Genomic DNA, 13,957 nt, shown 5'->3' on the forward strand with positions numbered 1-13,957 from the left:
TTTTTAATAAAAAATTACGAATAAGTTATCGTTTTGCAAAAAATTACGAATCTATAGCACCCAAACACGCCCACATGGGGCATGTTCTGATGGAGAAAGACACGCCCATGTGGGGCGTGAGCTTGTGAAGGAAACACGCCCAAGTTAGGGCGTGTGCGGCAGGAGAGAGACACGCCCATGTGGGGCGTGAGCTTCTGAACAAGACACGGCCAAAGTAGGGCGTGTTCTAGGAGAGAGACACGCCCATGATAGGGCGTGTTCTCCGCGGTGTATATAAATCCTTTTTTCACTTTTTTACCTCATTTCCACCCTCTCATCCTCTCTCTAAACCTCCTCCTCCTCCTTCTCTCTAAATTTCTTTTGGAGGGTTTTGCGCAGCGAAGCTCTGTCTCTCTCTCATGTAAGTCCCTATTTATTGTTTATTTTTTTTATTAACAACAATTAATATATGATAGTTATTAGCGACTTAGATAATTGTTAGGGGGTTAGAAAAATATTTGTGACTTTATTTAATTGTTAGGGGGTTAGAAAAATATTAGTGACCTATGTAAGAGAATTGTGATGTGACTTATATATTATATGGACTTACAAATTAATTAGTTACTTCTAAATTGGTATATGTTGGTTTTATGACTTATTTACACACTTAGAAATTAGATTGTGACAATTAATATTTTTTTATGAATGACACTTGCAAACATATTGACCTTTCAATTAACCACATTATAATTAGGGTTAAAGACGAATGAATAACGTATGCAATATTAATTTAAATTGAATTTGAATTAATATTTGTATTGAAATATATTGATAGAATAATGTAATGTTAAATGAATTAATTGTCAATGATGTTAATTTAATTGAAATTAATATAACAATTGAAGTTAGTTAAATGCTATTTAATTAAGTGCAATTAAATTTTATTTAGTGTAAATTAATATAATATCAATAGTAATTTGGGTACATCTTTTTCATCTGTAGTAGTATTCTATTATGGCCCATTCGTCTTCATCAGAGTCCTCGCGCTCTGGATCCGATGGTGATCTTGAGCCATCCGATCCTTGTACGCATGTACTTCCTGGTCCATATAGGTGGGAGGTACTCCGTAAGAGGACACAGCGCAGTCACGTTTCACAAGTTGTGTGGAACGAGGATACGGTTAGGGGGTTAAAGACGAGGCGAGGGAAACTTCAGAGGGGACCCCATCACGATGATATACCAGACGTTGTCGCTGACTATTTGACACAGGCTGGGTTCATACACGTGGCACGTATGAGTCATGTTCAGGTATGTAATGTTTAAATAGCTTAATTAAATTACCGTATGTGGACTTTGTATAATTGTTGTTTTTCCTTCAGATCGATACCCCCTTGATCTCTGCTTTGGTTGAGCGTTGGAGACCGGAGACACTTACATTTCACATGACGCAGGGAGAGATAACTGTTACATTACATGACGCCGGTCTGAAATTAGACATATATTATGCGCTTGAGTGACGTGCTGACGAAGATTGGCAAGGAAGTATGACCAAGCCTCCAATGTCTCACCCTCAACAACGGCAAATGCAAGTGGCACACATTCATTATTACCATCTTGAGCTGTGGCAATCAATAACTTTCCCTTATATTTTCCGTATAGATGAGTGCCATCAACTTGTATCATTGGTTTGCAAAATTTAAATGCCTCGCAACATTGTCTGAAAGTCCAGAAACAACGAACAAATACACGTTTTCCGGTAACCAACTGCTCCCCAACAAAACAATCCTTTGTTTGAATATTGTAAAAGGAACCTGGTGAAAAACGAAGCATATATTCACACCAGTTGGGTAAAAATGCATAGGACTACTCCCAATCACCATATAACATTGCCATTGCTTTCTGGTACTTGACTCGATGTTGTTCCATGATGTACAACAATACGAGACTCCCCCAAATCATGCAATGGTTGAAGTTCAGTACCAGACCTGCCACATTCTTCGTCATTGTCCGATGCACTCGCATCCTCTAAAAGAAGACGATCCTCTATTGCAATATTTTCCTCATCATCTTCGTCATACTCCTCATCCATAACCCAAGTAGGGTCATGTTCATCTTCCTCAGACATGTTAACAGCAGGAATAGCAGATGATGATGCATTAAGAGGAGAAGTAGACCTAACTGACCTCATTGGTATGACAACTTCCTCCGCGGTTGTAGTATCCACATACAACTCTAAGAAATCCTTTCTACACTGGTTCAAGAACTCTTCCATTACCATATCGATGTCTTCGTCATCGACCACTTGCAAGCTAATGTATTGTTCACATTGCCATAACCTTGTCGTGACAAGAGTGATTAATTGGTTGTCTTGAAGACATAATTTTTGACGTATTTTCTGATGCAGCTCAGCAACCGTTGAGTTTCGTTTAATACGTGATGGCCTTTTCTCCCCTACAAAAATAACACAACGACGACCTTCTTCTTTCCTACCGTTAAAATATAGAACAACACGAATAGTATCAGAATTCGCACTCATTTTTAAAATCAAAATTTTAAAAGATAAAACAAAATATGAGTAAACAAGTGCAAACTATCAGATAGCTTAGCATAACAATGACAGAATTGTGAAGAGTGTTTAGGGAGGTGGGTGTTTAAATAGCAGTCAGTTTAGTCACTCACGCCCATATTTGAGCGTGTCTACCCACTGAACACGCCTTATCCTAGGCGTGACCACACACGCCCTAACTTGGGCGTGTTTCCTTCACAAGCTCACGCCCCACATGGGCGTGTCTTTCTCCATCAGAACACGCCCCATGTGGACGTGTTTGGGTGCTATAGATTCGTAATTTTTTGCAAAACGACAACTTATTCGTAATTTTTTATTAAAAAAGTAATAAATTAATTTTTTTGCCATCAAACAAACGTTAGTAATTATGAACTTCATAATGATTGTACTAATTAGATAGTAGAATTTTACATATTCATCAGCTTATTATTTCGAATTTGAATTTAACCAGAGACTCTAACAAATTTAATTTTCATAAATTTATAGGATTGAATGTAGAAAGATTACTTTGAATATTATTCTAATCATCATTGATATTATAATCATAACCATAATAAATACTACAATCGAAATTATTATAATACAATAATCATAAACACATTCGTGTTAAATTCGTAACTCAATGTATAACGAGCTTTCCTATCAGCGAAAAAATCATAGCCTATCACGTATGGAATCAAAAAGCCTTTGCATTCGTGGGTCATAGCGCTATCTACCAAAAGTTAAAAATATTCCATATTAGTATAATTGGCACATAAATATTATCATATAGCAACAAAGATTTGACATGGTGACATCCAACATAAAAAGGATAGGGACGGTAAACAATTTGCTTCCAGCAATGAATTCCTTAATAAACACGGCACGTAAGGGCATAGGAATTGCCGACATCCTCTTCATGTTCTTACCACATGGTGTTTATCCATAGTTCAAAATCCTAATATAAAAATTAACGTATCACATGATAACTAGATAAGTTTAGTTTTAATAGAAAATATAAATAGTTTTTATAAGGTTAAATAAGAAACATGATTATCTTTTAGTAATAGAATCATAAGGAGAACTACATTTATCTATAAAGCACTGACACTTCAAAAATCTCGATGTGTCGTATTCGACACTTCCCGACACTCTTTGACATTCTGACACTCTAATGCGCGTTGTAGAAATTTAAAAAAAAATCAAAATTTACTTTGTGTTGCGTTTCTAGTTCTAACTATTATATTCGTTGGATTACTATTACCATTTTATTAAATTTAATATAAATATTTGTGATATCTTATGTTTCTTTGTAAAATTAATGGGTATTATAAGTTTAACTTTATTTTTTTGATAAATTATTGAATATTAAATATAATATATGCAACATAAATCAAAAATATTATTTAATATTAAAACGTGTTCTAACGTGTCGAAATCTAACATTTTTTAAAACTAACGTGTCAGAATGTCGTGTCGTGTCCCGTGTCCCATTCCCCGTGTCGGTATCGATGCTACATAGACATTTATTAATTAATTGAACATTAATTGCGATATCACATAAGGTTGTACCAATAATTATAAATGATAAGATGCCATCTTTTTTTATATATAAAAAATGACAAAATATACTTACCACCAAAAAAGTTTATCACCTTTACAACCAACTTAATCACCGTTGATTTCTGTTAATTTAACGGTTATAATTTATTGAATTTATTTGAAATTAATAATTAATTAATAAATGCGACCAAATAATTTTCAATAAATTATTACCGTTAGATTGACGGAAATCAACGATTATTAAGTTAGTTGTAAATGTGATAAACTTTTTTGGTGGAAAGTATATCCTTCACAAAAAATCCAATTTTGAAGAACTTTAATTACACTCAATATTCAATAATATGTTACTACATTATTTAATTAGTTTAATTATATCAAATATCAAGATAAGTTATTTTTGATGAACTCAAAATAATGTTGTTTTAAGATGAAAATTAAGATATTTTTGTAATTCTAATATATTATATATTAATCTTTATTATTATATTTTTTAATCTTATAACCTTAAAATAATGTCATTTTGAATCAATACAGATAATTTTATCTTATCTCTGGAAAAATATTTTCTCTCAATTAAAATTTATAAATTTTTCTAAATTGTAAACCTTGTGGGCCATCCCAAACAAGAAATACATACGATTGTGGTTCACCTAGTTCTAGTGCTTCTGGTCACAAAAACGTAGTCTATCGCCACGTGTGACACACTGCACTTTTTCTCTCCTTCCGCGTCTCTTCCATGTAACTAGGAAGGTAGTTAACACTTGCATCAATTCAAAACAAAACAAAAAAAACAAAACAAAACAGAAACAAAACCTTAGTTTATTCAGAAAAATTATCGATGGCAGACATTGGCGGCATACATGTCAGGAGGGAACCACTTCTGGTGTCGCCGGAGGAAGAGGCTGCAAATTCTTCATGGAGACTCAACGTGAAGGAGTTTCATCTTCCAAGCCGAAGTAATGAAAATCAACATAATCGTTTCTTCAATTTCCATCGCCTTCTCCGCAAGCCCAGTGAGCCATTCTTCACCCTTTTCCTTTTTTTCTTCTCTTGAATGTCTAAAGTTTATGTCCTGTGTAATGGGCATGTTTTGTTTTTTTGTTGTGATGTGTTGAATTATGCAGAGATCCAGTGAACCATTCGTCTTCCTTTTTCACTTTTTCTTCCCTTGAATGTCTAAAGTTTCTATTTTGTGTAATGGGCTTGTTTAGCATTTAGCATTAAGCCTTTTATTTTTCATGCTTTTCCACTTTTTCTTCCCTTGAATGTTTAAAGTTTCTATTTTGTGTAATGGGGTGTGTTGATTTGTGCAAACCCAGTTATCTATTATTCACCCTTCTCCACTTCTTATTCTCTTTAATGTTTAAAGTCTCTATTTTGTGTAGTGGGTCTGTTTTGTTCTCTGAGGTTATGTATGTAGTGAATTCTGCAAAGCCAGTGAGTCATTCTTCGTCCTTTTCAACTTTTTTCTTCCCTTGAATGCTTAAACTTTAAAGTCTCTGTTTTGTGTGATGGGTATGTTTTGTTCTGCGTGGTGATGGGTTGAATTGTGCAAACCGAAGTCAGAGCAGTGGTGCTATTAGTCTTTGTTTGCTGTTTATTGTAGCTGTGTCGGGAACCTTTGCATAAAGGAAGAGCCTTTATTGTGAATGTGCACCATGTTGGTGCTAAAATCTGGTTAAGTTTGGTATAATTCGTTTTGTTCAATCAAAAGTAGATTAGGATTGATATTGATATAATAATGCGTTTTCCTATTTTTTTAATATAAATTACTATTTCTGAAGATACTCCATTACTCATACCATATATAATGCCTTTCTTCTTAGAATCTCTTGTACTTGATTTCATATATAATCAAAGCTTTAATTACTCATGAATCTTTCTCCCCTAAATTTCTTTTCATATGAAACGAAACTGGATCCTATTTTCTTTTAAGATCAGTCTTTTATACCTTTTGTTATCTTTAATTAAACGATAAAATAGATTGTCAACAAGTATGTACAATTACTTATTCACATAATGTTTAAGTTTTAAAATATTTAACTTTTAAGAGGTTGTTGATTTGAATTTTTTTGATATTGCTGGTTACTATTTAACTTTAGGAATGCTGAAAAAATAAGCTTAGATAAAGAATCTAGCATCAAAATAAGTCTTCAACATGTTTCAGTTTAATTGCACACGTGTGATAGTGCTTCAGTTTAGCTTCTGAACTAGTTCCCGTTTCTGTTGTGTGGTACCAAAGACTTCAGTTCATCTTTAACATGTTTTATTTCTTACATGTGTCATGCGTGGCTTTCTTAATCAAGCTTCTTAAGGTGGTTTGGTTTATTTTCTTAGGCAGTTTTTGGTTATGTTCTGGCATGTGGCTTTGCCTACTTGTTTGGTGTGTATTTTTATGTATATTCATAACTTGTGTTAAATAGGGAAGCAGCGCAAGGTGGCAGAATATTACAAGAAACAGGAGAGACTCCTTGAAGGATTTAATGAGATGGAGGCTATGACTGAAACGGGTTTTTTCCCAGGAAGTCTCACTGAGGTTGATTATTCTATCACTATGATTCACTTATAATTTGTCATAGAAGGAGCAGCACTAACCAGTTTTGACTATAAATTTCAAATCACATTCGATAATCTCAAACGCATGCAAATAAATGATTTATTTAAATCCATAAGGATAATTCTACTAAATCAACATGCATTATGTTTCTCAGGATGAAATGAAGCAACTAGCAAAGAGTGAGAGGATGGCAGTTTATGTGTCAAATGCATGTAACTTGGTGCTATTTGCTGCAAAGGTTTTTGCGTCAATTGAGAGCAGATCATTAGCAGTCATTGCCTCAACTATGGATTCTCTCTTGGATCTATTATCAGGGTTCATATTGTGGTTTACTGCTCATGCCATGAGAAAACCAAACCAATATCACTATCCAATTGGAAAGAAGCGCATGCAACCAGTGGTAAGACTTAAATTTAAAATGTAAATGATTGAGTCCTACAAAGTTTAAGTAAATGCTATCTATCAATATAGTTTCATAATGTCCTGAGAGTGAAAATGAAAGTAATTGGTTATTAAGATGCATTCAAAATAACCATTGCATGGTTACTTAATAGTTAATAAAGATACTTGCTGATCAAACTTTCTATGCAGGGTATCATTGTTTTTGCGTCTGTGATGGCTACCTTGGGGTTGCAGATTTTGATTGAGTCTGGTCGGCAACTTGTTTATAAGGTAATTGACATCAACTTTTGTTGTTCTTATTTGTTCACTAGATCCTCAAATTTGGGTGCAGCACTTATTTTTGTTTTTGAATTTGAATTTAGTCAATTGTGTGAGTTGTAGCAGTGTTAGCTTTGTTTTAGATTTTCCTGTTACTATTTATTACCATTACATATGAGGGTGAGCCTGTAGCATTGGTAAAGCTATTCTTTTGTGATTGAAAGGTCATGGGTTTGAATCCGGTAAACAGTCTCTTTGCAAATACGCAAGGGTAAGGCTTAATGTAAGGATTGCCCTCGCTAGTTGGGATTTAATGGAGAGTGGTTTTATTTATTACCATGACTCATTTTCATTTCTCATATCATTCTTTTTCTTACAGTCTAAGCCTGAAATGGATCCAGTAAAGGTGAATTGGATGATTGGTATTATGGTGTTTGTGACTGTAGTGAAGTTCATTCTTATGGTCTACTGTCGAAGATTTAAAAACGAAATTGTCAGAGCTTATGCACAAGATCATTTTTTTGATGTCGTCACTAATTCAGTTGGATTAGCTGCTGCTGTTCTAGCTGTCAAGTTCTTCTGGTGGCTTGATCCAACAGGAGCTATTATTGTGAGTTCATAACCACAGCTTATTTTCTTCTCATTTCACTGTGCTTTTACTATGATTTTCTGATCTGGTTCACATGTTCAACAAGTATTATTTTCATTGATTTTCCCATAATTCTACAATGGCCACAAACTCCTTGTATGTACCACTTCAAAATCTTGGAGGGAGGTTTTTGTGTTACATGACTGTTTACTTGTTACTTCAAGCCAATATAATATACTAATGATGATATCTGAATGTGTAATGCAGATAGCATTGTATACAATTAACACATGGGCGAAGACTGTTATTGAGAATGTTTGGTCACTCATTGGAAGGACAGCACCACCTGATTTTCTGGCAAAGTTAACTTACCTTATCTGGAATCACCATGAACAGATTAAGCACATAGATACTGTTAGAGCATACACCTTTGGTGCATGTTACTTTGTGGAAGTTGATATTGTCTTACCTGAAGACATGCTTCTCAACCAAGCACACAATATTGGTGAGACACTCCAAGAGAAGCTGGAGCAACTTCCAGAAGTTGAGAGGGCTTTTGTGCACATAGATTTTGAGTTCACTCACAGACCTGAGCATAAGACCATGGTATGATGATGCCTTAGGACAATGGTGGTTTGTTTTGCAGCAAAAGGGACTGCTGTTTAACCATGCTGATTCTCTTGCTTATTTTATCTAAGCAAAATAACACAAATTTGCTTTCTGATGTTTAAACTTATGATATCTCGGATTATATGTTCTATGTTATATTTCCTTATTTAGTTGACTTAAAACAATTGCTATTAGCTTTGATGCCATGGCTACACCTTTTATTACGGGGCAATTGGGGTTGACACGACACGATATAAATTTAATATGAATATAAATACACTCAATTTAACATAATATGAATTTGAAAACGGATCAAAACCTTAGACATGATTATGACCTATTTATTTTGTGTGTTGAAATGATACATTAGAAATAACTTATTAATTTTAAAATGTGTTACTTATTATACAAATTAATATGAAAGAATAATATATGAATAACTTTTAGATTGGATGTTATTTTTACCAATGTTGAATTGTCATGATAGTAACCTATAAAAAAATTAAAAGTGTTAATTTTGTGTTTGCGGATTGACAAAAAAATATGATATGAATTTTGTTGTGTTAATTTTTAGGGAAATATTATTCTTATGTTATATAAGATAATATCTCTTTCTTACATATTCATTGTTTTTTATGTAGTTTAATTTTTAATTTTTAATTTTTAATTTTTTATAAGTGAGTCCTACTCATGATTGTGTTTATGATAGGAGATAATTACTTTCATACAACATGAGATTATTAATGTCCTAATTTTTATTAACATAAACATGATACAAATTTGAAAATAACTTCAACAGAATACGAAAAGTTTTTGTTCAGGTCGATCTGCTTTTAAAATTATCATATCTGCAGATGATATTGAAAATTGTCATCCATCAAAAAGAATGTTGAAGATATTCATCCTGAATCAAATTTTATATACTTGGAAGTGACCCTTCTTCGTCAACCTCCATGATATTTAATAATATAGAATGTTTCATACGCCGAATAAAGGTCACATTGATTGATGCCAATAGTAAACCGCATATGTGGAGTATGGGATGATCATAAAAGACAATGACTTGCATAAAAGACGCACCAAATGGAAACAAATGAATATCGAAAAAATGTGTTTCATTTTAAATTATACAAATTGTGTTATTTTATAAATATAAAAAGATGGATTTATAAAAATGGGATCCATTAAAAAAAAATAAAGACAAAAAATAAATAATATGGATTAGCACGTAAAAAAATCAATGTTTTAAAACTCCGCTTCACTTCGGGGTTGACCCCGCAGGGTCACTAACCCCCTATCTCTGAGGGTTGGGGTTAGCAGTTAGACCCTGCAAGTACGTTGACTCCTTTAACCCCCGAAATTTTCTAGTTGACTAAGCTAGAGGGGTTAGAGGGAATCACTACATTTAAAAAAAAAAAAATACACACGAAAGAACATTGTTTGGTGTGTAAAAAATAAAAATAAAAACTTGTTGCTGCCTAGATCTAGAACTAGATCTGAAATATGAATCGTTCATCTTTTTTTCTTTCGATCTTTTCTCCCAGACTGAGACCCGGTTTTCCTGATCCGGTGATCTCTTATGCCGTGGTGATGGTTCCTCCTATCATCTTCGGTCTTCTCTCTCTTTCTCCTTCGTTATGTTGGTTATTCTCTCCCCACTGTTGATACGTCACGCTGCTGCCTCTCCTCTGTTGTTCTCTCTCTTGGGTATGGGATCTCCTTTCACATGCTATTGTAGGTGGTGAGAAGGACAAATAAAGTCTGAGTTTTGATGATATAACTTTTCATTAACTCCATTGAAATATGTGTTTTATACTTTGATAGTTTGATACTTTGATCAGCTTGTATAATATTGACTTGTTGATGTAATTGGTTGAATCATGATAAGTATATTTGAATCTTTGATGATTAGTGACTTTATTTTTTTGAATTTTTCATTTAGGATATATATTTATATTTTTTTAATGTATAAAATCGGATCAGTGAAGTGACCTCATGACTCCCCGGTTGAACCTTTGACCCCGTGATTCCTGACCTCGGCCGAGTCGATAGCCGGGCCAAGTTCTTAAATACTGAAAAAAATGATTTTATGTCTTATTTATTTTAGAAGTATTTTTTACAAAACCTAAAGCTTTTTAGATTTTAAGAAAAATATTTAGTTTTTGAAACAAAATATTTGACTTTTTAACATCTGCTTTTTTTAGAAACTAAGTTTTTTAACTTTTACTAAAATAAATTTAGCTTCCAAAAAAATAGATTTTTGGCTTATTTTTTTGTAATTTCTGTTTTTTTTTTAAACAGACATAAAAAAACTTTATAGTATAAGTGTATTTTTTTTCCTATTTTCTTTTAAAAAAAAAAATCTCATCCGAACTGGAACTAAATCTTGACCATAGTGATGTGGGGCAAAGGGACCACTTAATAGGACCTAAGGCCTCTTAATGAGGTCAGGAAATGGGGAAGGGAGGAGTGGGCTAGGAGAATCAAAGCCTCATGCTCTTCACAACGAATCTCGTAATTTATTGCGCTAAACTGATGCTAAGGAACATTATACGAATATTCAATTTACACATATGGATACGGAATATTTTTAATATACTTTGATCTATTACAAACAGAATTATTGTAAATTAATATTCAATATTACCTTTATTCTAAATTACTTGATGTTAACGATCAATAAACCAAAGCAAAGATTAAGAAAAAAATTGATGAAAAATAAATAAATAAGAGAAAAATAAATAATACATAAACAAATAAATATATTCAAAATAATTAAATATAGGGAAAATGATTGAAAGGGTATGTCCGTAATATTAGGAAATAAGTCTACTCCTTCCTTATGCTAATAACTTCCATCCATTCCATCTAAAGACAAACTATATCTTAATCTGTTTTTGACTTCATTAAATCTTGTTTTACTACTTTTTCCCTACGGTGTTTCAAACTACCTTTTCCTCTTTTTATGTCATGTTCTTGGTAACAGACTTGTGTTCTTACGGAAGCATCTGAATGATATACCTAAACCATATCATTTCTTCTTCTTTTTTGGATAACCTGGAGGTATCCCTATTCAACCTCTTCCGGTCTCCTTGTCCTCGGAGTACGGTCCTGAAAGCTACACCCTCATTGGAACAGCGGGTGCATTGAGCTTCACCACCGAAAGAATGACGAGACTAATCTCTCATTCAAGGAGAGAGGCATGTCCTCTGCCCCCAAAGATTTTACTTAAAGAAGGGTTTGAACCCCTGACTCAAGCAAACCCTTGGGAGCTCAGTTGCCAACTAAGCTATCGTTGGGGGTTTGCTCTGTTATCTTTTTATCCATCGGAACAAGATGCATCTACTTTTCGATAGCTTGGAACGGAAGAACTTCATAGTTAAGCGTCCTTAACTTGAAGCAATTTTGAAATGGGTGACCTCATGGGAAGTTTTTCCAGGAAGTGTGTGAGTGAGGACAGATCACGCTGAAAAATCTCGTGTTAGTTTGTGGGGACAATCAATAATCTTGCAAGCGGCCGAGCGTTACAGCTTACACTATAGAACCTTTCTTGAAACCCTATCACATGCCTTATTAAGATCAATTAACACCATATGTAAGTCCTTCTTTCTTTTTCAATATCTTTTCATCAACTATCATATAAAAAAAATAGCCTCCACGGTAAATCTTTATGATTTAAATACAAATTGATTTTACAAAGATCTTGGTCTCTATTTTCAAATGATGGTCAATGTCACTTTTCGACAAATTCATGGTATGACTCATAAGCTTAATGTCTCCGTAGTTAGAATAATTTTTGATATCTTTCTTGTTTTTGTAGATAAGCACAAGCATACTCTTCCTCCTTTTATCGGGTTATTAAAAAAATTTGTCAACCAACTTATCGCCATATCCTTTACGCATCTCCACACTTTGGACACCATTGATCCCAAAGCTTTATTAGTTCTCATCTTCTTTAATGTCTCCTTAACTCCATGCACTCGAATTCTATGCACTACACTTCTATTCAAATCATTATAAGTGTTGTTTAAAAGCTTGCTAAGATAGTTCTTTTGCCTTTATTCATCTCTTAATAAAAGTTTTTATTATCATTCTTGATGCATCTACCTTAAGTTAAATCTTTACTTTTTGTGTCTCTTATCTTTGGAAATATATATATATATATATATATATATATATATATATATATATATATATAGAGCAGGATATTCTTACATCAGTGTAAGAGTTAGAAGTCTTACACTCAATCTTGATCATTGATCCACTTGTATTCAATGGCTCAAATTACTAAAAAATTAGAGCCCTTGGATATAAGTGGGATCAATGGTCAAGATTGAAAGTGTAACTTACACTGGTGTAAAATGATCCTGACCCTATATATATATATATATATATATATATATATATATATATATATATATATATATATATAAATCGAGTCTGTAGTTTTAGTAAATTTAATTTGTCTCCTGCTCTCACCATAAAAAACCGTGCATCCTTTTTGATTCTTTTTGTTTTTATATTTAGGTGAGCTCCACCGTTTTTTTCTTTGTGTTGGAGAGAAATGGTCCTTTCTGTCGCAGGAGAGCAATCAAACCCATATATACATATATATATATATATGGGAAAAACATTTCTCAAGTTGTTAGAGACAATGTTATCTCCGGCTACTCCAAAACTACGTCGTTTTGTTTATTTACTTTCTTATATTAATTGATTCACCTTTGAATGGTTATGATTTCCTTTTTCTCTCTCTTTCTTTATCACCATTGATCCATCTTTGTACGGTTATGATTTAGTAGCCGGAGATAACATTGTCTCAAGTAGCTTGAGAAATGATAAGCCCTATATAAATATATATATATATATATATATATATATATATATATATACACATGTATGTATATATATAAGGAAAAATATTTCTCCGGCAACTTGAGATAAGTTTATCTCCGGTCACCCCAAAACTACATTGTTTTGTTTATTTATTTTCTTATATTAATTGATTCACTTTTGAATGGTTATGATTCCTTTTTTTTCTCTCTTCCTTTATCACCATTGATCCATCTTTGTACGATTATGATTTAGTAGATGGGGATAAAATTATCTCAAGCAGCTTGAGAAATGATAAGCCCATATATATATATATATATATATATATATATATATATAAGATAGGATCCTTTGACACCAGTGTCAAACTTTAAAATTTGACACCAAATTCTAACTGTTGATTTTCACCAATCAACGATTATTATTTATTGGAAATTAATAATTAATTAATAAGTTTGATTCCCAGGGGGAAAGGCCGACATATTGCAGTACCAGGGGGAAGGCCTCGCCGGCTGCTTGTTCCGCTGGGGCTGAATGCCTGGATGGTGGAGAGTTAGAATGAACTGTTTGTGCGTGACCTTCAGGGGTAACAACTCTAGTTTGTTCTGCTCTTCTTGTCGTG

At 33.2% G+C, this 13,957-nt stretch overlaps 2 protein-coding genes across 2 annotated transcripts; both read left to right on the top strand.

Moving 5' to 3' along the window:
* Positions 1-993: 993 nt before the first annotated feature.
* Positions 994-1,496, top strand: LOC133283830 (protein MAIN-LIKE 2-like). The gene is made up of 2 exons (XM_061480740.1): positions 994-1,287; positions 1,359-1,496. The coding sequence occupies exons 1-2, from the start codon at positions 994-996 to the stop codon at positions 1,494-1,496; spliced, it is 432 nt and encodes a 143-aa protein (XP_061336724.1).
* A 3,271-nt stretch (positions 1,497-4,767) lies between these two features.
* On the top strand, positions 4,768-8,693 carry LOC133283823 (metal tolerance protein 10-like). Its single transcript, XM_061480732.1, has 6 exons — positions 4,768-5,100; positions 6,511-6,623; positions 6,799-7,044; positions 7,236-7,316; positions 7,684-7,914; positions 8,161-8,693. The coding sequence occupies exons 1-6, from the start codon at positions 4,926-4,928 to the stop codon at positions 8,503-8,505; spliced, it is 1,191 nt and encodes a 396-aa protein (XP_061336716.1). The 5' UTR covers positions 4,768-4,925; the 3' UTR covers positions 8,506-8,693.
* Positions 8,694-13,957: the final 5,264 nt, after the last annotated feature.

The sequence above is a fragment of the Gastrolobium bilobum genome, unplaced genomic scaffold (genome assembly GCF_033153095.1).
Source record: "Gastrolobium bilobum isolate Gb01-03AN ecotype WA unplaced genomic scaffold, APGP_CSIRO_Gbil_v1 utg15969, whole genome shotgun sequence".
Taxonomy (NCBI): domain Eukaryota; kingdom Viridiplantae; phylum Streptophyta; class Magnoliopsida; order Fabales; family Fabaceae; genus Gastrolobium; species Gastrolobium bilobum.

Bases quoted from the DNA above. Each gene is read 5' to 3' on its own strand.
- LOC133283830 (XM_061480740.1), top strand. From the start codon at position 994: ATGGCCCATTCGTCTTCATCAGAGTCCTCGCGCTCTGGATCCGATGGT. The intron at 1,288-1,358 runs GTATGTAATGTT...TTTTTCCTTCAG, and splicing joins CACGTATGAGTCATGTTCAG to ATCGATACCCCCTTGATCTC.
- LOC133283823 (XM_061480732.1), top strand. From the start codon at position 4,926: ATGGCAGACATTGGCGGCATACATGTCAGGAGGGAACCACTTCTGGTG. The intron at 6,624-6,798 runs GTTGATTATTCT...TATGTTTCTCAG, and splicing joins TCCCAGGAAGTCTCACTGAG to GATGAAATGAAGCAACTAGC. The intron at 7,045-7,235 runs GTAAGACTTAAA...CTTTCTATGCAG, and splicing joins AGAAGCGCATGCAACCAGTG to GGTATCATTGTTTTTGCGTC.